This window comes from Parasteatoda tepidariorum, chromosome 3 (assembly GCF_982258835.1).
Source record: "Parasteatoda tepidariorum strain Cologne lab strain chromosome 3, Ptep-v5.0, whole genome shotgun sequence".
Classification (NCBI taxonomy): Eukaryota; Metazoa; Arthropoda; class Arachnida; order Araneae; family Theridiidae; genus Parasteatoda; species Parasteatoda tepidariorum.
The window spans coordinates 8,601,064-8,628,990 of NC_141757.1; the positions used below are offsets into that span (position 1 = coordinate 8,601,064).

General features: G+C 27.5%; 3 protein-coding genes across 18 annotated transcripts in view; 2 read left to right on the top strand and 1 right to left on the bottom strand.

The window, feature by feature from the left end:
• The window catches only part of LOC122271845 (alpha-1,3-mannosyl-glycoprotein 4-beta-N-acetylglucosaminyltransferase C), a 20,479-nt gene extending 18,133 nt beyond the window's left edge, over window positions 1-2,346 (top strand). For all 3 annotated transcript variants that reach the window (XM_087158742.1, XM_071176976.2, XM_071176978.2), the window contains one exon: window positions 1,025-2,346. In XM_087158742.1, coding sequence (XP_087014868.1) covers window positions 1,025-2,260 — 1,236 coding nt within the window. In that variant the 3' untranslated portion in view covers window positions 2,261-2,346. The remainder of the gene's footprint in view (window positions 1-1,024) is intronic.
• The window catches only part of LOC147812748 (WD repeat domain-containing protein 83-like), a 27,505-nt gene extending 125 nt beyond the window's left edge, over window positions 1-27,380 (bottom strand). Inside the window, exons 1-7 of one of the 4 annotated variants that reach the window (XR_015432407.1) lie at window positions 27,213-27,380; window positions 26,799-27,023; window positions 23,304-23,416; window positions 19,534-19,666; window positions 15,249-15,357; window positions 9,906-10,020; window positions 5,086-5,291 (exon numbers count right to left, since the gene is read on the bottom strand). Coding sequence is in view for 2 of the 4 variants with exons in the window: in XM_087158750.1 (XP_087014876.1) it covers window positions 5,136-5,291; window positions 9,906-10,020; window positions 15,249-15,357; window positions 19,534-19,666; window positions 23,304-23,416; window positions 26,799-27,023; window positions 27,096-27,168 (924 nt within the window). In the remaining 2 variants the exon portion in view is untranslated. Of the gene's footprint in view, window positions 1-5,042; window positions 5,292-9,901; window positions 10,021-15,248; window positions 15,358-19,533; window positions 19,667-23,303; window positions 23,417-26,798; window positions 27,024-27,095 lie in introns of those variants that run through there. The other 3 variants (XR_015432406.1, XM_087158750.1, XM_087158751.1) reach the window with 3 other exon arrangements.
• LOC122271846 (cell cycle checkpoint protein RAD17) overlaps window positions 27,359-27,927 on the top strand; it is a 34,265-nt gene continuing 33,696 nt past the window's right edge. For 8 of the 11 annotated variants that reach the window (XR_015432404.1, XR_015432405.1, XM_087158738.1 and 5 more), the window contains exon 1: window positions 27,359-27,612. Coding sequence is in view for 7 of the 11 variants with exons in the window: in XM_087158738.1 (XP_087014864.1) it covers window positions 27,499-27,612 (114 nt within the window). In the remaining 4 variants the exon portion in view is untranslated. The remainder of the gene's footprint in view (window positions 27,613-27,927) is intronic. The other 3 variants (XM_087158733.1, XM_087158741.1, XM_087158734.1) reach the window with 3 other exon arrangements.

Genomic DNA, 27,927 nt, shown 5'->3' on the forward strand with positions numbered 1-27,927 from the left:
AAAGTCATGAAAGCCAATTAAAAGGAGAAATAATTATTCAGATAAAAATAAAATCAATGCTCAGATATTTAATACAGGAAAAATTCTTAAGATGTATTTGCTAAAATTATGCTTTAATAAACACATAATGATTAGCATGTTCAGTGCCCTACCAATTTTTAGGGAAATTCCTGTCAGGTCACGCGCGCTGCTTTGAAGCACTCAGCATAGTAGTGTAAAACATACTACTAATAGAATGAAATAAATAAAACTTTCCTTTGTAGTAAATAAAAATTGAATAAATTTTCAGTAATTACTCTTAACAGGGTGTATAACCAAATCTTTCAACAAAAAATAAGCATCTTTTAGGCACTATATACATTAACAAAATGCAAAATAATTTTCAAAGACTTGAGATGATCATGATAAAACAACTCGTTTCTGACAAAGAACTCTTTTCTTGATTATATTAGCCACCATAAAAAGATCGAGATATATTTTGTTTCGATTTCAGAGGGTAGAAAATGAAGCCTGAAATTGAGAATATCTTGCAAAGAGCAACAGAGTTGCACACAAGACTGCTAGTATCTCACCGTACTCAGCTCAGTAGATGTGGAATCGCAAGTATTTCATCAAACATGCAAAACGATTAGCGTTTTCATACGCTATGGACTGACGGTACAACGAAAGGGATTGTGGTTGAATGAAGTGTGAAAACGTTGAATAGAACAATGTGAAAAGCACGCTTTCGCATAATACATGGCGAAAAACCAACACGATAAAGAAAAAAATCTCATTTTCGAAAAGAGAAAATTAAGCGCTTTTTAAAAACACTTAATGGAAAAAGCACCTTTAAGGGCTTTTAAAAAACGAAAATAAGCACCTTTAAGCACTTTTTAAAAATGCTACGCACCATGTTTAAAAAGTTAATTATTTAGTTTTATGTGTCATATTTTACTCAGTCAAACCCAGTCTAAATAGAAATGCAACGTCTAAATAGAATGTAGTTTGCAAAACAACTTAAAAATAAATTTTCTTCTTCCAGCGTGTGCCAAATGTAAAAGATGAAACAGTTTCCGAACCAGCTGATGTTTACACCAGGAAAAGTAAATATATAACAATAGGCATACCTTCTGTGGCACGGAAAAAAGAAAACTACCTCCACAAAACATTGAAATCACTGCTTGAGAACATGGACAAAGATGAAAGAAAAGATGTCACAATAGTTGTTCTTTATGCTGACAGTGACACCAAAATCCGACACAAAAGACTGAAAGAAACAATGCTTCTATTCAATGAATATGTCCGATCAGGTTTGCTGCTTCTCATACAAACCTATCCCGAGATATATCCGCCGATGAAGATAACTCGCCGGACTTACAACGATACAATAGAAAGAATCGCTTGGCGATCTAAGCAAGTGTTAGATTTTGCTTACTTGTTGAAATATTCCAAATCGTTTTCTGAATATTTTCTAATTTTAGAAGACGACATAGAGTCATCGCCTCATTTCGTAAGCGCCATCCAACGATTCATTCGAACGAGGGAAAATTCGGAATGGGTGTCTCTGACGTTCTCGAGTTTCTACATTATAGGTAGATTGTTCAAGTCGGAGGATTTGAGGAAACTGTCAGAATTCCTGGTGCTCTTTCACTTAGAAAAGCCAGTAGATCTTCTGATCCTCCAATTCCTTGATATCATGGTACCCGAGAAAAAGATCGTCACCAGGAGAATACCAGGGCTATTCCAGCATATGGGACTTTACTCTTCACTCGATGGCAAAATCCAAAAAGCAAAAGACAGAAGCTTTTCAAACAACATACGAGTGTACCACTTTCCCAATCCACCGGCAGATGTCGTCACTACAATAGGCGTGTACAAAAAGCACTACCCGGAGTATTGCTATGACGAATCCGATAAATTCTTCTGGGGTAGCGCACCGAAGAGGAATGACACTTTTGATGTGATTTTAAGGAAACCCGCAAAGGTACGTAGAATTTTCGTCAGTTCCGGCCTTCCGTCACACAAGGAGGATATTATAAGGTACGCCGAATTAAAAGTGGCAACAGTTTTCAAGAAAATGCTGACAGACAGAAAGGCTGTTTGTTCAGAGTTTAACACCGTGGCTCTTTTTGAAATGGGAAAAGCTGATGCAACGGTCAACACGACATTGCCTAAAGAGAACATTCAGTGTATACGGATAGAATTCATCAAGAAGCAATCAAACTGGTTATTGATTAATGAGATATCGGTTGATATAGAACCTACGGAAAATGATTAATTCTTTTTCTGGTGCATTGAATTTTGTTGTTGAAATGGCTTTTAATCTGAAAACTATGAATAAAATTTATTACCATGGTGAAAAAAGCCTTTTCGCTTCTTTTTCTGCAGCTGCACCAAAAAGTAATAAGAGTAACTTATCTATACCGTTTTCAGGTGCTTAAGTTTAATTTTCAGGAGCAAATTTAAAATTGTGTTAAAGGTATTTCAGAAAATTGTAAACATATTTTGACATAAATATTTTTTTTTGTAATCAAAATAATGTTTAGTTTTTCTATTATGCAATCACAATTTTAAGAATCAGCAAAAAACATTTAAATTGTGTCACGAAAATAATATGATTTTAAGCAGATATATAGACTCAAATCTATCTATCTTGGATAGCACTAGAAAGAAAAAATTAGAAAAAGAGGATGAAAGTTATAGAGGCTTTAAATGTGGTCAGTTAAAAAAGTATAGAGAAAAATAAATGAATATATATAATTAAAATACAGAGAAAACATGAAAAACAATAAAAATTAATGAGAAGAAGGAAAATTATTAATATAAAAATATTTCTAAAAATATTAAAAAAATTATTTATGTATTTAAAAAAACACACACAATTACATCAGCTAAAAAGAGTGCTTTCTCATGCTGTATCAATATAGCCAAAGCAAAATATATCAATACAATAGTGTGAGGAGCATGTAAACATTTTTTTGATATAATTTGCTTTGGTTATATTGATACAATATTAGAAAGCACTTCTAATTGCGGATATAATCGTGCCAGCTGATGAAGAGATTATATCTTTTTATTCATTTTGTTTTTCAGCTTTTTAAAAAGCTTTTTTTTAAATAAATAAATAAAATTTTTGTTTAAATATTTTATTTTAATAATTTTATTCTTCTCTTATCATTAATTTTTATTATTTTCCATGTTTTGTCAATATTTTAACTTATTTTATGTGTTCTATCTATCTCTATATATACGATCTATCTATACTCTTTATACAGGGTTCCCACTCTTTCAACAAAGCCAACATTAAGCACTTTTAAGTACTTTTTTGAAAAATTAAGGACTTAAAAATAGTATGATTGCTTATCATCAAATGCCACCAGAGACAGTGCAAATTGTTCACTTTCCTAAAAAAATCAATCAATAAAAAATAAATAAATAATAAACAATTTTATTATAATGTAAGCACTGATATAATTGTATTAATTAACAGGGTTTGCCAAAGGAGTACCATACAATTTTTGCAAACCCGGGTCGGTTCTTTTTAAAAAAACTAATCTGTATTCCATTTTTAATGATTTCATTGAAATTGATTTGTAAAATAATATTAGTTCATGTTTTCTGTTTAGTTCATGTCAAGTTGCTTTAAAATTAGTTCATGTTTTTAACAGAATGTAATTAAACATTCTGGTAAAAACATGAACTAATTTTAAAGCAACCAAAAATTTAACAACAATTAAAAACAGTACATTCAGTTGTAATGTTAACTGTATAAAATGATGAATAAAATCTAAAGATCTTTTAGTTGAGTAAATTTAAATTTTTCTGTAACAATCTGCTTATCCTTAAGAAATAAAAATTATAGAGTAACAATCTAAAACTTTAAAAAAAATTTACATTGTAACATAACAAATTATAAATAGTTACCAAATATTTAACTTTCTTGTTAGAAGTCAATCATGTTTTCTTATTTAGTAAACAGGAAAAAAATTTAAAGTATTTTTGGAAAAAAATGAAACAAAAAAACATGAGGTTTACATCAAAAATCAAATAACTCCAGGTTTTTGATGAAAAACAAATATGGGCTGGGATTTTTCAAACCCTGTTTCTTACAAATCTGTTTAATTTTTAGTGCAATCATGAATTTTAAAAAATTTTATGCTTTCCATAAATTTACAGTTACTTATTACATATTGAAATATTATACAAATTTATTTAATTCTACAAGATTTTAGGAAATAGATTTTGTTATGGATTCCAGTTCAAAATTTTTTTCTGATATTTCTTTTCTTAGCATTTTACTTAATTCCTATAAGCAGATGCATTACTAGTACAACTAAATTTCTTGAATTCTGTCAGTTTTGAAGGTTAGCGTGGGTCTTCCCTTTAGGTACCTTAAAATCGCCCCACCCCAAAATCACTATTTCTTCCATGTGCAGTACTATACATCCTTGACATACTATTTTTTTACTTTTAGAATGCTTCACTCTCCTCATAGAGTATCATTCTAGGTTAAAGGCAGAATATATTAATGAAAGGACAGGCTTTCTTCCCCTTACTAGCACCTCCCACACATTAATTTTTGTCTCTCTAAAATGTTTTAGCTTTGATGCATGGTCTAATTCTAAGTGATAAAAGAGCGACACTTTGTTTTAAAAAATTGAAATGAAAAATTGTTCCTATCAACAATAGTGATGCTAAAAAATTAAGGACTTTTAAAAACCTTGAACCAAAATTAAGTACTTTTAAGGGCCTTTTATTTTCCAAAATAAAAATTAAGCAGTTTTTAAGGACTTTCAAGGACCGTGGGAACCCTGTTACATAGTTGCAGTTTATGCACAGCTAATATAACTTAATTATTTTCTTCATTTTTTTTAATTGTGTTATATATATATAAATTTTACAAATGTTTTTTTAAAATCTGAAACTTTATAGATATATGATAGAAATATACAGGTAAAGTTCTTTTTATAACTGAACATTTTATTTTCTCAGACAACTCTCAATTAGAAGTCATTTAAATAAAAGTTTAGCAAAACTGAAAGCAAAGATTAAAAAAAATCTAACTACAAACTTTAAATTTAATAATTAACTAAAAATATTTACAAAAATATGTACAAGACGATGACACCGAATGCAGAATTGGTGGTGCATCTTCAATTGTCGTCCCCTACATCTGAGATTTCAGAAGAATCAATCCAAAGATACGCATCTGCTTCAGCCGCAGTTAGCATAATAGGTTTTGAGGGATGAAACGATATTGAATGAACCACTTTATGCCTTTCATGTTTGAGAGTTTCTTTAATGGAACCCTAAAAAAATTACATAAATATTTGATGCAAATGAACATGATTTTGCTAGAATGAAATTATGATAAAAATACTTTCTCAATCTATCAGAGGGTAATGAATTAACAATTGAAGGGTTAAAATTATTAATATTTATATAGTTTTATAGCTTATTTAAATAGTTTTAGTAAAATTATGCTTTTCAGTATACTTCATATCCTTTACAAATACAGTATAGGCTTTTTAGTATGTTCTCTACTATAGTGTACTGCTCATTATAAAAAATGATGCCTAAAGTTCGTCTCCTATTTCATAGATACTGTTTTATTTTCATGTCCCTCAGTAGGTACACACTTAACTGTTAAATTCCAATATTAATTATTGGAATTGTTTGAAATTATGATAAAAAATACTTTATAAGTCACTATCTATCAGATTGGATTATAAATCAACAATTGGAGGATCATATTAACGTGGTCAGAACAAGCATACAACACACAGAACTTATGCAAAATTATGTTTTTCAGTATACTTCATACCCTATACAACCACAGTATAAGCTTTTTAGTATGTTTCCTATTATAGTGCACCTCTCATTATAATAATGATGCCTAAAGTTCCATCTCCTATTCCATAGATCCAATTTCTTTTTCACGTTCCTTAGAAGGTACACATTTAACTGTTAAATTCCAATATTAATTATTGGAATTCTTTGAAATTATGATTAAAAAATCTATGTAGCTCACAGTTTACCAGAGGGTAATGAATTAACAATTGGAGGGTCATAGTAAAGTGGTTACAAGAACAAGCATACAACACAAAGAGCTTATTTACCGTATATTCCGGCGCATAACGCGCCCCGACGTATAACGCGCACCCGTAATTTCTAATACTTTTTTTTAAATTTTAAGATATACTCTTCCCAAATGTAATTTTCCAAAAGGTATTTTTGTTCATGTCCACGAAAAAGGTTGGATGGGAGAAAATTGTACTAAATTGTGGGTAAAAAATGTCTGGCAAATCCGTCCTGGTTGCGTAAGAAAACCAGAAAACCTTTTAGTGTGGGACATGTTTAGGTTCCACCTTACAGATAATACAAAAAAATTGTTGAAAGAATGTAACACTGATATGGCAGTTATTCCGGGCGGATTGACACCATTAGTTCAGCCATTGGACATCTGCTTAAACAAACCATTTAAAGCCAATTTTAAAAAACAGTGGAACACTTGGATGTTAAGGGGCGAGAAAACCTTTACGAAAGGAGGACATATGCGTCATGCAAGTTTGGAAACAGTGTGTGAATGGATATTAAAAGCATGGGATGAAATTAAAGCCTGAGATGGTTAGAAAATCATTCAAAAAATGCAGCATTTCAAATCATCTGGACGGATCAGAAGATGACTGTTTATTTATGGATGAGGGTAACACAGATGATGAAGACGAAACAGATTGTGATAACGTGCCTGAAGAAATAACTGAAGACGAATATAATGAACTACTTATGTAATAACGAAAATCAATGAAGTATATAGGTAAAGGTATGTTATTTCTTTAAAATAAAAGTATTTTTCTGTATTTAAATTTTTTATATTTGGTGTATACCGCGCACCTGTAAATTCCCATGCTATTTTTTGTATTAAAAGTGCGCGCTATACGCCGGAATATACGGTAAATAGTTTTCAATAAATTAAGTTTTTCAGTATACTTCACACCCTATTCAAATAGTTTACGCTTTTTAGTATGTTGTCTAATATCGAACAGTATGCCTCTCATTATAATGAATGATGTCTAAAGTTCTGCCTCTTATTCCATAGGCCCTATTTTATTTTCAAGTCCCTTAGAAGGTACACATTTAAATGTTTAATTCCAATATAGAGACTAAAATTCAATCATTTGATCTAGAAAAAGTTCAATCATGCGATAAATCTTCTTAATTCTTAAATACCAACATTGAAGAAATAAAATAAGGGAGATTTCACTAGGGAAACTTTTTTAGGTTGCAAGTAAAGTTTTGATACATCATTCATAATTATGTAAGTCAAAATTGGAAATAATATACAATAATTACATATAGCAAAGTAAAAAATATTTATATACATCTTAATCTAAAGAAGAGTTTTTAAACCATTATTTATAACTACTTAAACTATAAATTTAACATTATTTACTTAGACTATAAACTTTATATTATTTACTTATAATTTATTTACTTAAACAAAAACTATATTAAATTTAGCAAAGTAAAAAATATGTATACAAATCTTAATCAAAAGAAGATTTTTTAAACCATTATTTATAATTACTATAACACTCACTATATTTATATTACTTTACTTAAACTATAAACACCAACATGCTGCGGTACTTGCAGTAGCACCATCTTTAGAGGAATTAGAGAAGTATTTTTGCTATCAGCGGATATTTTATCACCAAATATTTTTTTCAAAAATTTCTTCAACAAATATGGAGAAATTTGAGAATTTACAGGTAAACGGGAGATAGTCTTAAAATACAGGAGACTTGGCAGGCATGTATTGTTTAGGAGCTTCCTGGAGGCAGCTGTTGGCTGTAAGATTTTCAATGTTCTCAGGCGAGGGGGTCCTTAGGATCTGGTGTAAGCTTTCCTATACCAGGGGGATGTTAACAACAACAGAAGGAGTTATCAATAAATTATTTAAACCATTATTTTCTTTGATTTTAACACATAATAAATGTAAAACTCCTTGAATCCCCTTTGAATGAATGACAAGTGACAGGACCCCTTAAATTCTCAAGTCTTGGATAGTTGTAATTTATGACCACTCCTAATCTATGTAACTCTCATTATACAATAAATGTATCAATCACTCTGCAATAATAAAGAAAGAGTTGGGCTATCACCATCTTTTTGTTAGTTATCAAATTCTTTTTGGTACAAACCATGAGACTCATTATACCAAATGTCTACTGTAATTCATAAATTTGTAATGCAGAGCAAGGAAGTTCTTTTAAAAAAAAAATTACATTCACTTTTCTTTTCTTTTTTTTTTTTAAAAAAAAACTATTTTTATTTATTTAAATCTTTATGCAGAAAATTAAAAACTGCAGAGTTTCAATTATAATAATTTATTTTTAAAAAGGATTTATGTTATTTCCCTTCTAAATAAATAAATAAATACAAGTGCATTCAGATATACTATGTAGAAATATATATATATATATATATATATATATATATATATATTTGGTTTACAGCATATCTGTTAACAAGTTTTTTGAAATAAGTTTTGTTAATAGTTTCTTTGAAAACATTACTTAAGATTTTTTTTTAAACCAGTCAAATTTTCATTGCAATTTGTTTTCTAACATTAATGTACATTTTAGTGATTTTTAACATTAATTTTTCTTTTGGAAATTAATATTAACTATTAAACTAGTACAATATTTCACTTATATATAGTTTAAATGATAGTTTTAAAATTTATGGTGTTTTTCTTCTTTTTCTTGGATTGATATATGCCTACTTCTTCTGTGTTAGTTTTTAAATTATCTTTTCAACCGTGACAGAAAATTTTACATGTTTGAAAGTTAACAAAACCCTTAACTAGAACAGGAGAAATTTGTTTAAATTAAAATTTTAACTTATTCTGTATATTTTAAATAGGATAAATTATATATTTTTAAATTTATTATACACTGCCCTGCAATAATGGAAGAGACACTTTCAGTTTTTGACATTCTTTTAAAAAATTTTCAAGAAATATATAAAGGATTATTTTGAAACTTTAGAAGTGTTTAGTTCATTATCATTTTTCATACTTCGCATTAAGATTTAAAGTTTTCAGTGGTTTAGGAGATCTACAATAAAATACGAAAGAAAACAAGTATTTTTGAACACCCTATGTCAGAAAATCAAGTAATGAGCTTCTAAACTTAGAGTAAATATTAACAGAAGTATGGACATTTTTATAAAAAATTTAATTTAATGTAAAATAAATAGAGAGTTAAAGCAGCAAAAAAAAAAAAAAAAAAAAAAAAAAAATTTATGATTTCCACTTATTTAAAAAATATTTGTTCAGCAGTATAATATTATAATTTTCAATTATATCTGTTTCATGATTTAAAAAAAATTTGAAGCATAATCTCACAAATTTGCACTGTGTTAATACTGAGGGGCTCAAAGAAGACTGTGAACTTTTAAAAAGAAAAAAAAAAAAAAAAATCAAAAGAGATAAATGTACATTTTGCATGAAAAAACAGTTTTTTTAACAAGTGACAGGATTTTTTTTTCCAAATGATATTGCGATTGAGAAAAATTATAAGACAATGTTCTTCAAATAACCCCTATTTGCAGTTACAGTCTGAGGACAAAATTAACAGAATGACCTGACCTGTAGTAGAAATCATTATTTTACAGTTTTAACAATCATCAGCACCATCAGCTGATAAATTTTGAAAAACTAATTTTGAATTTGTTGAGAACAAACACAGTGTTTTTTTTAAAAGTGGACTGCAGCAATTCTACATGCGTATTATTTCAATTCACTTTTCAAATTGTTGGTCATTTTTGCTCAATTCACTTTTCAAATTGTTGGTCTCTTGATAGATATAATTTTAGTCATAAAAAGTTGTCTTTAAAGAAAACAAAATAATACTGACTTCAATTAGGTCCCACATGTAAACACAACCATCTTCAGATCCAGAAACTACGAGGGAATCTGTGTCATTGAGGCAGCTTTCTATCCTATACCTCTCATTCTTATGGCCTATGTACCTAATTAAAAATCATGTTCATTTATAATAATGGAAAAGAACTTTAATTAAAACCTAAGTAAAAAAGCAATTGTTGGAAAAAAAATAATTGGTACTATTATTAATCACAGTTGTTCAAGTTATCAAGTTAAAAGTTCCTATACCTATCATCGTCCGTGAGTTACCCTGTGGCAGACTTTATTCGGGCTTTGTGCGACAACCCTCTCTAGCATTAATATCTTTCTCCAAGATACTTTTAATAAAAACAAATATACTTGTCATTAGTTTAAAGTAACAGAAGTGTCAACTTCAAAAAATAATAATAATAAAATAATAAAAATAATAGTAATGTAATTTTTTAAATTGAATTTGGAATATTTTTTTAATTCTAATATTATGAGTGATATTCTCGAATTTTGTAGGAGAAAAACACCGTAATTTTTTTTTCTTTTTGTAAGTCACAATCAAATTAAAAAATAGTGAAATCCGTAGCAGTAACTACCGAAAAAAATGATCGATGACGAAATCACGCAAATAGATCCCATCAAAAAAAGTTTCCTAAATGCGTGCTTCAATTTTGAGGTTCAGTTGTTGTAATAAAAAATTTTGAATTTTAAAAACTGAGTGGAAATTAATAGTAATAGCTGCAAAGGAAAAAAATAGAACAAAAATTTCTGCAGAAAAGAAAATCATGTTTTCATTATTATTATTATTTTTTTGTGGTTTTCAAATGAGAATAGAAAAATCACAAGCATTTTTTTTCCCTCTTCGATGCAGGAGAAAGGCATCCTTTAAATATAATTAGGTAAAGGAAAGATAAAATCTTCCGAAAATTTCTGCAGAGAAAAGAATTTTTCACTTCCTAAATGAGAAATCTTTCTGAAAGAACTTAGTAACATTCTGCGACAATGTTGCCACGATTTTGCCAAGGGGGTTAGTTACAATAAGCAGCTTTAAAATTAGGCAAAATTGAGAATGATAACAAAGACAGAAACAATACTTGAAAAAGTTCCCCCCATATCTCGCTTTTCTCCTAATTGATGGAAGATTTTCAGTTGCAGTCTAACTTTGCATTGTTATTTTAATTTTATTAGGGATGTGTGACATTTAATTTTATTTTTATATACAGGATTACAAATTGGTCTATTTAATACTGAAAGAAAACACAAATAATTAAGATCAAAAGGATAAAACTTCTATGAAAAAACTTCTTTGAAAAAAACGAGCTAAGAAGCAGCAGAAATTTCAGAAAAAAGTATCAATACAAAAACAAATGAAATAAAATAAAAATATGACAACCGAAGCCGACGTCTTCAGGGGGTACCGGCCTCGGTAGCCATTAAAAACAAAACCATTTCTATTTGAGGGAGAAGCAAAAGCTTAAAAAATCTCCCTCAGTACCCCGATGGTTTTGTATAGAGGTCCAGGAAAAACAAGATACATTCAAAAGAATAAACAAATTACGAAAAGAAAATCATTCAAAATCATCAGAAAATTATAAACTCACAGTCACAGGTCAAGAATCAACTTCAAAAGCAAGTGGAGGAAAAGAAAATACTAAAAACTGAAAAACCAACGCCCCCTATAATAATGCGCAGTAGAAGTTTAAAAATGAAATAAAAAAGATCAGGAGAAGGAGATACGTAGATAAATTAATAGAATGCTTAACTGGGGCTGCTCAGTTAAGACTAGAATTGCGCCCTGTTAAAAGAAAAATTATATAAAAACTTAAAAACCATCAATCATTTTTTTAATTAAAAAATTAACATTACAAAAATTAAAAGGAAAATCATTTTTACTCAAATTATTTAAAAAATTATCCACAGCTTCCTGAAAACTTTCAACATTATTGCAAATTTTCTTGATCCTAACTAATTGCGAAAAAACAAGATTTTTGAATATTTTACTACACAAATTAGTTTTAAAGTTGCAGAAAAAAATAACATTAAAATTAAAGGCATTTCTTTTATCAAACACACCAATTTTAATAAAATTGTTAACAATATCAATTTTAAAATCTAAATATTCAATATTAAAGCAATTTTCATTAGTTTTTTTCAGGACCAAATCACCAGGATAAATAGTATAAATAAAATTATAATCGTCACAATTAAACAAAATCAAATCATCAATGTATCGGAAAGCATTAAGTACTTTATGTTCAAGAAATTTAGCCTTGAAAAAGTGCAAAAAAATGTTGGCAAAACCCCCAGAAAAGGAATTACCTTGTGGAATTCCAATAATTTGTTTATAAAAATCTAAACCATTAAAAAGAACATTCTCAAAAAGATTAAACTTGCATAAATCTAACCAGTTAAACCTATCATTTTTTTCATCAAATAAATACTTGTCATAAATACTTTCACAAATCTCAATAATTTTTTCATGTGGTATACTGGTATACAAATTTTCAAAATTGAAATTTTTCGGGAAGCTGTGGATAATTTTTTAAATAATTTGAGTAAAAATGATTTTCCTTTTAATTTTTGTAATGTTAATTTTTTAATTAAAAAAATGATTGATGGTTTTTAAGTTTTTATATAATTTTTTCTTTTAACAGGGCGCAATTCTAGTCTTAACTGAGCAGCCCCAGTTAAGCATTCTATTAATTTATCTACGTATCTCCTTCTCCTGATCTTTTTTATTTCATTTTTAAACTTCTACTGCGCATTATTATAGGGGGCGTTGGTTTTTCAGTTTTTAGTATTTTCTTTTCCTCCACTTGCTTTTGAAGTTGATTCTTGACCTGTGACTGTGAGTTTATAATTTTCTGATGATTTTGAATGATTTTCTTTTCGTAATTTGTTTATTCTTTTGAATGTATCTTGTTTTTCCTGGACCTCTATACAAAACCATCGGGGTACTGAGGGAGATTTTTTAAGCTTTTGCTTCTCCCTCAAATAGAAATGGTTTTGTTTTTAATGGCTACCGAGGCCGGTACCCCCTGAAGACGTGGGCTTCGGTTGTCATATTTTTATTTTATTTCATTTGTTTTTGTATTGGTCTATTTAATTAAGAATCGAAAGTTTATAAACATTATCTGCTGAAGGAGTTTCATTGTTGAAATGGCAGCATTATGACTTAATTTTAATAGATTATTTAATACATTTAACCCTCTCCCCAACCAAGAGACACAACTATGCCAAAGTTGCACAAATTATTTATCAGCTTGCTTAGATCTTTTAATGAAGTGCCAAGTATAGTTATCATACTTTTTTCGAGATTCCACTAGATGAAGTAATCTTGTTGATGAGGTAAATATTAGTTTAGTTTCTTTTTAGTAAACTTTAGCTCTCAATCAATCAGGCACAGAGAATGTTATTCCTGCATCGTAACTGTCTATTAATGTCACTATAGCTCAAGTCAGCTAAATAAAAGGATTTAGGATAAAATAATTTTAATTTTGCTTAAGTTGAGTTTTAAACTTTAATTGTGAATTTGTATTTAAAATGAAGAACTTTGAATAACAGCGCATTAAGTGACAATTGTTTATAACAAGTTATCCCTTTCGAGAGGATGTCTTTTAAAGAATAATTAGAAGATATTGATTTCTTTTAAAAAACTTTTTACAGAAATATAAGCTGACAATTAGTGCACTCAAGTGTTTTGCTATTGTGTCAGAAATCAATTTAAAGGTGGAAGGGAGAAAACAAAACACAGTTTCTCAATTTTCACAAAAATATAAGCTGAAAATTAATGTACGGACGGGCTTCACTATAGAGTTAGTTCCGAAAAGAAAAAAAAATACACTATATCTATTTCTGTTTTTTTATTTCTACAGAAATATAAGGTGACAATTAATCAGATTAATTAAACAGAAAATAAACAGAAAGAAAAAATTAGAAGATGTATACAGCCTACAAAATATATAAAATCTTGCTGATTCGTTACTGCAAATTTACTTGTTTGCATTTATGCTAAAAATTCTGCTACCATAATTGTTATTATCCCTTCAGTAATGCATTTTTGTTAAGGTAAAAACACTTCTGCTAAATCCAGTAAATTAGCCAAGAAGTCATGCAAGTTAAGGCTTAAGAATAGTATAATTATATTAATGTAACCACTTCTTTCATTTTTTAAAATAGCTATTTTAAAAGCCGTATATTCCACCCATATTTAATTTGCTTTGCTAGTATAGTTTTCATTTCTCTTTTTAGATGCATTAAAACCAAATAACAAATACATTCCTTTTATTTACTATAAGTTAATAAAGGTTAAAATGACGGATAAAAACAACTTTGATTTTTTACTTAAAGAGGGTTTGGTCTTTGACATTTCAAATATCATAAACATATTTTAACTGTCAAAAACTGCTTAAAATTCTCAAAAACTAATGATGAGAGTTACTATGCAAGTTTTAATAATGTATTCAAAATATTTATTAAAATACAGATATACACTAATATAGAAACATATGCTAATATATAAATATTAATATACATACAACTAAATACAAGTATATTATGAATAATTATGTCAATATAGAAATTGCAGTTTTGAGCACAAACAAAATTTAATCTTATCTTCATTTTCTCTTGAATATCTCATAAGAAAATTCTTCTCTTCCTAAAGAATTTAAATCTTTAAGCTGAGTTATTATTATTTTAGTGTTTATACTATTGAAATCAAAATAAATTGCACAATAATAATAAGAGTGGACTAAATCCAAATTATAACAATGGATCTCAACAGAATTGACAAAATCAGAAAAAAAAGTTAATAAAAGTATAAATTTTTTATGTTTTGTAATCAGTAATTTAACTTTTAAACTTAAAAGTTTCAAATCACCCTATTTTATTCTATGTAAAGAAATAATGGCATATATAATTGTTTGAATGTTTAAAGTACTTTACAATCATTAAAATGTATTTTTCAAAGTTGCTTGACAACTATACAGTTTCCAGCAAACAGATCTTTTATTAGCATGTCGAGTACATTTAAGCATATAGTAACGCATAAAGTACATTTATATATCAAAAGGATATTCTTTTTCTGAGAAAAGAAAAGTAGCAAATGAATATTTAAATACTTAAAATTACTTTCAATGTGCTAATTTTAAGTGAAAATAACAAACTTTATACGAATAAAGATATGCCGTTTATTAAATTTAAGACAGTATTTTGATGTGAGGATTAAATGGTAAAATCAACAAAAACTTGTCAAGAAGTGAAATATAAGTAAACTTACTCAATATCTAAAGTAGTTTTCAAATTAAATGTTAACAAAGTTAAAATAAATGATGATAATTACTCAGAAAGCACTTCACCTCCTTCTTTATCTGTAAGTCGCAAAGTATTGTCTAAACAGCTAGCAAGAACACACTGGCCGTCTTTTGTGAAGTTAACACAGTTGACTGAACCTAAAAAATATGATAACACAATTTCAAATCAGGTTAAAATTATTTAATGGAAATATGCACCTTTAAAGATCAGAATATTTAATGGCCAATGGTCTGTGTAAAAGATATCCACAATTATTAAAATTTCTTTTTACATACATACACACAAATATATATAAATATATAAAAGTTCAAAATATAGAGTAAACATTATGGAATGAATGGAAACATGGAAAAAATTACAGAATGGTGAAAAGAGAAGAAAAAATTATTTAAATAAAATGAAATTAAAAATTTTTATTAATAAAAATCCTGGAAAAAATAAAGATATACTCTCTTTATCAGCTCACACGATTATATATGCAAAAAAGGAGTGTTTTCCAATATTGTATCAATATAGCCAAAGCAAAATATATCAATACAATAGTGTGAGGAGCACTCAAAATTTTTTTATTGAAACAAAATAAAACACTTTAAGTAATAAATTTCAAGTAAAAAACAGAAAATTAAATGTAAAGAAAAGACAGCACAAAAGGAAATCTATAAAGCGAGTAGCGAATTCAAATGAACTTACAAGTAAGGGAATATTTTCAAGAATGATTTAAAATATTTTCGTAATAAGATTGCCAAATTACAAAATCTGAAAACGGAAGTGCAAATTGAGGTAAAAGCGTAAATACAGGGTTTTCATTTTATAGTATGTTCTTACTGCAGTACTGAAGCGCTTTTGATTTATTTATTACCAAGGACAGGCCTGAAAATTGATGAGCACAAGTTAATATTATACTGGATAATTTAAAAGAGTTTATAATTAATAAGGTTGATATTTAATAAAATAATTTGAATGATTTTAGAAAATTAACATTTGTTTAAAAAAGAGAGAGAGAAAGAAACAGAAATTGCCTGAAATGGATTTGCAGATGGCAAAAATATATAAATTAACAAAGAAGTTTCTAGTAAATTTATTTATAATAACATAAAATTAACTAAATTATTTTATATAGAAATTAATTACTTTAGTCGGGTATCCATTGCTTTTTTTTTTTACCAAATTTTGAACGAGTTTTTCTATTAATTTTTTGGATAAATAAAAATTACTACATATTCTTTTAATTCTATTTGTTTGATTAAAAATGGTATTTAAATAGATGTTTTTAGAACCATTAGAATTCCAAGTAATTAGTTTATTTATATTAAAATTAGAATAATTTCTTTTATTGCATAAATCAATAAAGCAGATATCTTCTTCTTTTATAATACCGAAATCCAAAAAAATAAAATTATTATAATCATCAAGATTACGAAGCAAGACTAATTCCTAGAGGTAAATATTATTTAATAAAATAGTATAATCTTGAAAATTAAAGATAATTAAGCCATCAACAAATCTAATATTAAGAGTATGATTTTTTTCATAATAGAGCAAAAATAAGTGAGCTAAGAGAGATGAAAAATTAGATCCTTGTTTTATTCCATCAATTTAGATAAAATATTTTTTCCATTGTAAAGATAATTCTTATAAAAGACAAAAATTAATTAGAATTTCCCAATAATCAAAATCCCAATTAAGGAAATTTTTAAAATCATAGAAATAATTCAAAAGGACATCTTTTAGTTTAGAAAGGGGAATGCCATTGAAAAAATCCTGGAAATCAAAAGTTGCAATAGAATTAATTTTATTGTGCTTAATAAATTTTAAAATTGGTTGATTATTAGTGATAATTCAAGAAAAATCTTCTTTAATAATATTGTTAATAATTTTATTTAAGTAGTAAGAGAAAATGGCGCAAGGTTTAATTAGGAAAGTATTAGACCCAGATGTGATTGTTCTAAATTTTATAGGAATTTTATGAAATTTAGAACTGATAATTAAGTAAGGAAAGTATATTGCTAATTTTAATTTTTAACCTTCAATATAAAGCAAAATTTTTTTTAATGATAATATTATTTAAATTACTGAGCTTAAAATTTTCACCTTTTTTTTAAACTCTTTATTTAAAAGTTCAACATAGAATTTTTTACAGAAGATTGCATAGTTATGATTAGAAGATTGCATTTTTTGTTTTTTTTTGTTTAATGCAAAACTTTTTTGTAGATGCTTAATTGATTGAACAATTTTAGAAAAATTTGTTGAATTTGTTATCTAAATTTTCATTATTATTGAAAAAAAGCTTTTAAAGTAATAATAAATAACCGATTTCCAATCTGTTAACATACCTAAAGGTAAAAAGAATCTATTTGACATCTTTAAACAGAAACTATTGAGATCATTAAGAAAGTATTTTAGAATTTTATTAATTGTCTTATAATCATATCGTAAATGTAACCATATCGTAAATTAACTGTATTATAATCATATCGTAATTATATTGTAAATGGGTCTAAATTTTGTGCCTTTTATCATTAAATTTCTAAGCTCTAAGTTTTCAATAATATTTAAATTACCAGTAATAATATGTTTATGATGTTTATCAATAATCAAAATATTTCTCTTCTTTACAGTGATATTCATTATTGGGTGTATTAATTTTTCCAAAATTTTTGCTAATATCATTATAATTTAATATAGTTCTAACAAGAGATTTATCATATTGAAAGTTTTTAATTATGTTAAAATCTTTAAACGGAAATTTAAAAAAAAAAATATTATGAAATTTGATCTTATCAAAAATAGGGTTTTTAAAGTTAATAATGAAATTTAAATTATCTAAATTTTTCTTTTTATTTAAAATTTTTTACAACAAGATTGAAAGACTTTTAACAAGATTGAACCAAAGAATTTTGAAGTGTAAATTAATAAAACAAAAGTTAGTATAAAGATCTTGAAGCTTATATACATCATAATTCTTAAGAGAGAAAATAAAATCTTTCATAGGTTTAATATTATAACGTTTTTTTAAAATCTTTTCCATATTAGAAATAAAATTTACATTTAATTTCTCACTATTAAAAGAGTTTTTACTCCTTCCTGATCCCCGTTTACCTAGATTTGCACGCTTATCTTTAATATGAAAAAGTAAGTAAGTTGAGGAATCATTAAAGATAATCTGTGTATGTTGGAAGGTATCGTTTAGCTCATTCAGCAAAAAAATTTTGTAGAAAAGCATGTAGTCATTTTCTTCTTGTGGTCTTCAAAATCTATATCTAAACAAAATCATCTACCATTCTATATCTAAACAAAATCATCTACTATTACTAAAACAATTTCGGCACTACTAAAATTATGTTCTCTAAAAAAATTCGATTCCAGGTTATTGATATTTTATTACTGTTTATATCTGAACAGTGTTGATTATTTTGAATATTACGATAGTTACTGGTTTGTTCAATATATTTCATATTACAAAAACAGCAGGCCAATATACAAACAGCATATTTAATTTTACAAACAGATTTGGAGCTATCGTTATTATGAATTGTATGTATTTTTGTCAATAATAGGGAAAGTTTTACATGGTTTACAACCACACGCTTGATAAGATGGAAAAATTTCAGGTATTAAATGCAATACAAAAAATCTTTTGCTTTCAGAGTAGCAGGATGCTGAGCTGAAGGTCAACTCTGAATTAGGCTCTTCATATCGGGTTTCACACACAGAATAATTGAAATATTTAACATATTTTTTACCAGGCACTAAATTGTCTTTACTTTTAAATACATGAAAATAGGCTCATAGAGCAACATCCCAAACACACGAAATATGAAAAACAAATTAAAAAAGGAAACAAAATGAAAACAAAAGTAAACTAACAGTGGATAATATTAGGTGCTAAAGCTGCAATAAATATGATCACTAAAACATAGCACAATAAATAAATACAAAAATTATAAAGAGAAAAATGAAGAAAATTACTAAGTTTTATTTGCGGTGCATAAGCTGCAAGTAAATAATGTTATATTTTGCACATCCATTTTCTGGACAATCCTTGGTAACTAACAAATCAAACACACTTCAGTAAGTTAAAAAACTTATATATTATTCATAATAAAAATTATTACCTTAATTTTCTTCGTTTTTCTCTTTATCCTTTTTGTCTTTATTGTGCTATATATATATATTTAATATAAAATATTTAAAGTTTCAGGTAAAATAATTACACCGAAAAAATCATGAACTATTCTTTTTTAATTATTTAAATGTTTTATAAATACACAGTTACCATTATTAAATGCCATAAAGTTTAATTAAAAACTTACTACTCAAATTATCTTGACATAATAGTCCTTTTCGCATGTCATAACGTCTAATACAGCAATCTAATGATGCTGTGAGTATTTCATAGTCAGATACAGACAAGGATGTCACAGAATCTTTAGCATCACGCAAGACCTAAAATTTGAAATCAGAACTCATAAACTAAATTTTATTTTAGATGTTTGAAAGTAATTCTGATAACATTTTAATATCAAGAGCACAAAAAATTCAATAAAAATAATATCTTTTAAGATTTGATAGAGACAATGGTGTCCTAGAATATTTTGCGTCATGTGAAATTTAAAATTTTAGAAAAAAATTTAAGCAATTTAAAAGTTTTACTCATTTACCTATACCATGAAAAGTAAATATACATAAAATGTAATGAGTAAATAGTTTTACAGAAGAAAGATTTTAAAAAAGTAATATTTCACTCTCTGATACAGACTTAGGTATCATAGAATATTTTGTATAATGTCAAACCTAAAATTAAAAATCATACTCAATTAAAAAAACTTATTTCAAAATTAATTTTTTTTTAAAAAACCTCTGAGACTTCTTTAATATAGTGAATAAAACTATGTTATAATATAAGGGCTTTTTTTTTACTTCTAAAAGAAATATGTAAATTAAAGTGTTTTTAGCTTTGATATTGACAAAGATGTCATACAACCTTTTGTATCATATGAAACCTAAAATTTAAAACCAGACTTAATTAAACAAATTTCATTTAAAAAAAGCTCAACAAATTACAGTTTAATATATTAAATAAAATTATGTTAAAATGCAAGAAGCAATTACTTTTACAAAATAAAAGAAAAATGTTGTAAATTAAAATACTTGATGCTCTGATACAGACAATGACATACTAGAATCTTTCACATCATGTGAAATTTAAAATAATTGAAAAACAAAATTAACTTGAATCATTATAATATGAAAAGTAAATATATATCCAAATGTAATGAATAATTATTTTTACAAAAAAAAAAAAAAAAAAAAATGTATTTCATGCTCTGATACAGACTGAAATTTACATATTCCTGCTGCAATGTTGGCAAAGATGTCATAAAATCTTTTGCATCATATGAAATTTAAAATTATACTCAATCAAATAAAATTTATTTAAACTTTTGCTCATTTCCTTTTAATTTCAAAGAGAGATAAATTAAAATATAATAGGTAATTATTTTTACAACAGGAAGATGTAGGTAGGTATTTATTTACGTTGCACTAAAGCTGCACAATGGGCTATTGGCGACGGTCTGGGAAACATTCTTGAGGATGATCCGAAGACACGCCATCACAATGTCAATTCACTGAAGAAGGGATGGTTCCTTCGCCTTGGTAGCTCGACGATCTGCTCACGAAGATGAGCATTTTACGGTAGAATAGTTTAACGAAGACCGACACCACACACACTTGGTTTCTATGCAGGCTGATCAAAGTGGTCACCCACATGCTCACTGACCGCAGCCAGTGAGGCTTGACTTCCGTGTTCTACTGGGAACCATGTGTTTACGATCAATCCACTGCGGGACCAACAGAAATAAGTAAAGATAATAAAGTTTTTCATACTCTAATACAAAGATGTCCCAGAATCTTTTGTATCACCAGGGGTTTGACTAGGTTTCTCTTAGAGGTATCTATTTTGTGAAAATTTAGACATAATTTGTGAAAATTAAAAATTATATTGAAAAAACAATACAAAAATATGGTAAAGTAAGAAAATATTTTCAAAACTTGTTATTAAATATAATTCATTTATGACTTCTAAATTTTTATATATTTTCCCCCATATATTCAAAAATAATTTTGCTATTGTAAACTTTTGGGGTTAAAATTGTATCCAAATTGAAAAATCCAAAAAAATCATTGTCAATATGTTCCAATTTTGACTTCCTGTAAAGTTTACAGAGGCTTGCTTTTTTAAAAGCAGCTTGTGAAACTACCGTTTTTTCTAAAGTTGAATTTGTGAAGGTACCGCTAAGCGGTAGTAAATCTGCACTGGACAGACCCCTGGTCACACAAACTTAAATATAAGACTTTCTAACAGAAATTTCCTATTAAAAACAAAAAAGTCTAACTCATTTTATTTTAATGTGTTTCAAAAGAAACATTTAAAACTTTATTTTCGTTCCTAGGTCAAATACAGCTATACATATCAATGAATCTCTTACAATTCGTTTCATATTGATTACATAAAATATATTTTTCATACCTGCTAACATTGGGGTAATAAAATAATGGAGATTTTACTAATCGACCCAATTTTGGGTTTACGACTACTGATATTCAACTTCCTAGCCTTGCAATTTTGACCCCAATCCAGAAAACAAGGGTATCCCATGCATCAAGTATTGGGAGAACTTTGCCTTCATGGAGGACTAACCCGCATTTGAGTTACAAGGAGAGGAAAAACATGAAAACCTCACACGGTTAGCCTGACGACGAGGGGACTCTAACATGTTATTCGTCTGCCACAGAGGATATTTCATGCCAGCACTGTGGTTCGTTACGACCAGTCATTGCTGGGATTCGAAGCTGGGTCCAGCTCATTGGAGGGTGAACACGCCATCCCCTGAGCCTTCACTGCTCAACTTAAAACAGTTCTGATAACACTCAACATACTGCAGTTCTGGCAATAGCACCATCTGTTGAGGAATAAGAAGTATTTTCACCTTTTTTTAAATTTAAAAAAAAAAAAAGTTTGTTCTTCAACAAATACATAGAATTTTAGGAATATACAGGTAAACAGGAGATAATCATAAAATATAGGAGTCTTCGTTAAAAAGCAGGAGACTTGGCAGGTATGATTTTAGTTAGGCTTGATGAATACCTAGTATTCAAAATATGGCCACCAACAGATTTTTAATAAAAAGTTTTTTTATCAGGAATAAATCAAAAGAAATTAAAATAACCTTGAATCATATTTTGAAATAATTCCTTATGAGTAAAACCATACACAAATATCCAACAAAGAAAAGGTAATACTTTGTGCAATATAAAACTAAAGCAAAAAATATGAATCGAGCACAATGTATTTTCATTTGTGCTTTATTTATTCACATTGTATTTTTGCGTTAGTCATTCCCAAATAATTTATTTAAATTAGCATACAAAGAAAATACGCTTAAAAATAAAATTTCTGTCTGAAACTCTAAACTTTAAATTTCAAAGTACTTCCCAAGTGGTGGTTTCACATAAATTTCGGTCTTTCAAGTCCTACCTTCCTCATTAGTGATTCATTACATTTAGATATCATATTTGTTTTATTCTCATTTAAATTTTAATTTTCAACCACTAATGTTTATACCTTTTTGAAAAAGGTTAAAAAAATACATACTAAAGGTGATTGTAATATCGCACTGTTCGAACAATAATTTCTCAGAGTCCCAGACTACTACAAAATAACGTCTTTACTTTACAGCCACTTCGTGCTAACTTTTACATATCTTTATTCACTACATCTACCTTTGATCACTGTGCCATCACAAAATGGAGGCATGACAGTGATCATTATCATACACTCCATATAAACATTCATATAATTAAATATAGCAAATATTTCCTTTGAACCAAGTTTAAGAGGTTATAAAGTATCACATTGTTTGCAATTCTTTGTTTTTTAAAAAAATAATTTAATGGATTTAAGAAAATGTAATAAAAATAATAAAGAAAAGGAAACTGAAAGCAAGATAAATAGCATTTAAATTCATTATCTAATTAATTTGTCCATTTAAAGATCAATAATAAAAATAAGATAAATCACCTGAATAGGCTCGCGAGACTTGCTACGGCAATCCCAACCACAAACAGTATTATCAACTGAAGCAGATAGTATAACTGTAGATTCTTCATTGAACTTAATAGCATTGACATAACCTAAACTGATGAATTATAGTAAGTTTAAGAAAAGTATAAATGTCTGTCAACATTTAGATCAAATTCACATGCATACGAAGAGAACTTTCAAAATGCTAACATTAGCCTAACTAATAAACAGCAAAGTTAATTTTTCCAGGCATTATAATCTTTCTTTCTCTTTCTCTTTTTTTAAGAATTGTTTTCTAAAATTACAAATTCTAATGGTGTTTTTCTGCCTAACATTTTTATCTTTAAAATGACTAGTTGAAAATATACTTTGTTTGAAGTTTTTCTCTATGGGTTTAATTAACTTTAATAATTTAAAATAAACCACATTATTAGATTTATGATAATTTAAGAAACACATCTTGCTAAAAATTTATCAAAGACAAATGCTATTTAATTGTACTTAATTAATTTATAAAAAATGGTGGAAAAATCACATATTTGTGTTCTATATAATAAAATAATTTAAAATTGTAAGTAGAACTCAGACAATTGACAGTAAACATGACATCCAGATTTTTTTATTTTTTTAACAAACAAAAAGACATTTATGAATAATAATAAAAGGAAGAGCTTGTGTGTGAACATCTAACTCCAAAATCATTTATACAAGCATCCTGAAATTCGAACAGGGACATCAATGAACAATTTTTGCCCCAATTTTAAAAATCGTTAGATATTTTCAATTAGCAGATGAAAAAATGGTGGTTTATTTCATATTATTCTTGTTATTTGAAAAGCACTAACTTTTCATCTGCTTCCCTTAAACAATTTTAAAAGAAATTCTTACACGTATTGCAGGATAAACTTTGTATAAAATGAACATAATACTCTGAAAATTTAGTGAGACTACATCAACTTGATTCTTATATGTTGCACAAAATATTTATTTTCTACTTTTTCGTAAAAAAACAAGAAAAAAAAGTTGTTCTTTTTTGCTTTTAAACATTTTAAAATTCTTTTATCTCAAGTTATCCTCCATATTGGATAGAACACGAAACACACAACCAATGATTAAATTTCTCTTTATTCCGATACCTATCCAATCACCGAAATTTTTTTTAGACATGGTCATAAGACCACTGAACTTTCTTTTCTTGTATTAGCAACAAACAAGTGCCATATATAAATGAAACAACTTAAACTATAAACTAGACAGAAATGAAAAGCTAATAGAACTGTTAAGATAGATAAAGAAAATATGCAATATATACATATATATATTTTTTTGTTCACGTATGTTAATTCCTTTACACATCATTTGAAGCAATATTTTAGTTTTTATGATTTAATCAGCTATTATATTTGCATTTTAATTTATTGACTTATTTATTTTTAAAATATTTTTATTTTAACAAAGTACCAACTGCTGTGCACACTATTGTTTGCCTAGTCTTGGAGCACCTTTCATAAAAATATCTTTTTAAACTAATATCAAATATATAAGTTTCAAAATAAATATTGCATGTGATAAAAAATGTGGAATTTGAAAGAAAAAAAAATGCATTTTTGCTTTAAAATAATATCATGTCATATTACTTGTAACTTGTAAGCTTTACATTTTTATATTTTTAATCAATTATTTTATTTTTTTCTAATGTACAAATTAGAAAAAAGTACATTGCAAAGTGAGGTAAGGAAAAAAATATTTTCTATAGAATCTTAAAAAAATAGTTCCCTTGTACAAAATTTAATATATTGTTCTTTGAACATCAATTATAACCTTCAAATTGAAAACTTAGAATTGCGTTACTCTTTCAACCAAAGTATTACAGTTTCAGTAATTTTCAAAAGAAAACATTGTTAAACATTTTAAGACAAAATTTATATAAAGTGAAAATAATATCTGGGAGATTAATTTAGACTACATTAATTGGATTCTTATAAGTTAAATTCAAAATTTATTTTGTAATTTTTCCTTCAAAACCAAAGAAAAATTGTTTTTTCTTTCTTAAAAATTTAAAATTATTTTATTTATTATTGATTATTAAACATTAAATTAATAGCAATTTTGTTTGCATTTTAAGCTCATTCATTTCACAAAATCAAAAAAAAAAGATAATTTAGTTAAAAGACATAGTGTTTTAGTTACGGGAGTTACTTCAGTTCTTTGAGCTTCAAGCTGCTGCCTATCAGGTAAATTTGGTCTCACTATTTGATCATTATAGTCAATAATAATGATTGTGATATTATCGCATCCTATAAGAATTATTATCATTAATAAACATATTTCTTATTTTCAACACCTATGCATATGGTTGTTGGGCAATGACCTTTATAAACCAAAATCTGACATTGTTTGTACTAGGGTTGGCTGGATTAAACCAAATGTCTTTGTTTTTTTTAAGTAATTCCTTTTAAAAGTTATTTTTTATTATTTATATTAATAGTTGTAGTTTGAATAGAAAATGTGGAAAAAACAATAAATTTTCTCATAAAAATTGTACACTTAAAAGTGTAAAATTTTACACTTAATGGGAATCTGCATTACTTTAAATAGAAACATAGATAATATTTTTTAAATGTTATAACAACTAAGATGAATTTATTTTTACATCTTAATTTGTAGCTTAGCTTCAGATTTTCAAAAGAAAATTAGAACATTGTTAAAGTGATTTGAAATAGCTTTTAGTGTTAACACCAGTTTAATATGTAAAGAACGTTAGAAATTAAAACATTATAAAAATGTTGAAAATTAAAAAAAGAAAGCCTATTGTTTGAAATGTGTATCTATTGATACTGACAATTTAGAAGTTGCCAATTTAATATGCAACACTAACAGGACAAGATGACCCTTACAACACCCTAGTAGCTAGGTCCCTGGAGTTTTTTTCATCTAAATAATAAAAACAAAATGTTTAAAACTTCTCTTAGAATTTTATTGGAGACAGAAGACATTTTTAGGCAAATTTAATCCCACAATGGTTTCAAAACCAGTTTTGTAGGATTTAATTATTTAAATATACTTTATTTTTTAATGATTAAATTTTTGGTTTGAGAAGTTTAGAAATACTCTTGTTTCACAAAACTGAATGTAGATTTAAAAAAGACCTTTGTATTAGTACTTTCCTAAAGTAATTGCTAAGCCTTTGAGATTTTCAGGCAGTGAAAAGTGGGAAACGATAAAAAAAAAACCAAAAAAAATGCACAAAAGAGGACCAACTTAATGGGTATAACCCTAAGCCACCTCAGACAAACTTCTAGATATTTTTATTTACTTCTTTTAAAATTTTTAAGTTCAATACTTTTTAGCTTAACAGTAGATGGCTTGAACAGATTCCCTAATGTATTGCGAAAAAAAAAATGCTATATATTAAAACAATTAAGATCTCCAATAATTACATATGAAATCAACATTAAGAAAATTGCCCAACTCTCTAATAAAAGAACATACCAGCATGACCTCGAAACTTTCTCACTATTTGGGCGGTACTAACGTCCCAATAAAAAATGCTTTTGTCCATTCCACCGGATGCTATATGTGAACTATCAGCTGAAGACTGAACGTCTAACACTTCATATCCGTGTCCCATATAAGTCTTCAAGAGCGATGATTTAAAAGGATTCCATAGTTTTATTGATTTATCAGATCCACCAGTCATGCAATAGTTTCCATCAACTAAAAATAAAATAAAAGGGTTCAGCAAGAAAAACAAAGAGCATTGTATTTTAAATGGTTAACAAAACATACAATTAAAGCTGATTGTGCGAACAGCGCCTTGTTTACAAGTTAATTGACTTTTTAAAATATTAGGATAACCCATAGCTAAAGAAATATAAAAATTAAAAAATTTTTTTTTTGCTCTACCTAACTTTCAAACTTTTTGCAGTGGTTTGATCGCAAACATATGATGACTTGATGGAGTCTCAGAGGATCAACTTATAGCTTACATAGTACTACTGCGAAAATCTCTATGAAGTATAATAAAGCTACAAGCTCATAATTTTGCAACATATTTTCACTCCAAAATTGGTTTGGGGCACGGTAAAGTGAAGTTTTGAATTCCACTAAAACAAAGTCATTATGCTTGACCATAGAGGAAAAGCGATATATTAAAACTTCTTTCATTGTGATTCTAAGACTCCACTTTATTATGGTCTCTAAAGGGACTTCACTAAAGCGCAAACACAAAGATTTGTTTCAGGGCGGGAATGATAATTCTGAACATTACTCGACATGGGTCGAAGAATTTTCACCGACTAATGTTGTAAGACTAAATATTGTACAGCTCATCTGTTCCCTTTTCTCAGGAACGGGTAGACTATATTTAAGGGTGCCCCTTGATTCTCGCCAAGTTGTGATTGCGGTTGATCGCCAAGCTGGGTGATGTTGAAACCCAATCGTGATTCTGATTGATTTAGAATTAGATTCTAGCGTTATTTTTAAATGTTCAATGGCTTATGTAATTTCAGGGGTCCGTTAGTTCTACATTGGATAAGGTTAATCTTGCTTCTGGTTCTAAAAAAGACTGCAGTAAATAAAATAAATCTTAAGTTTCTGTACGATGTGAATAACAATGGAA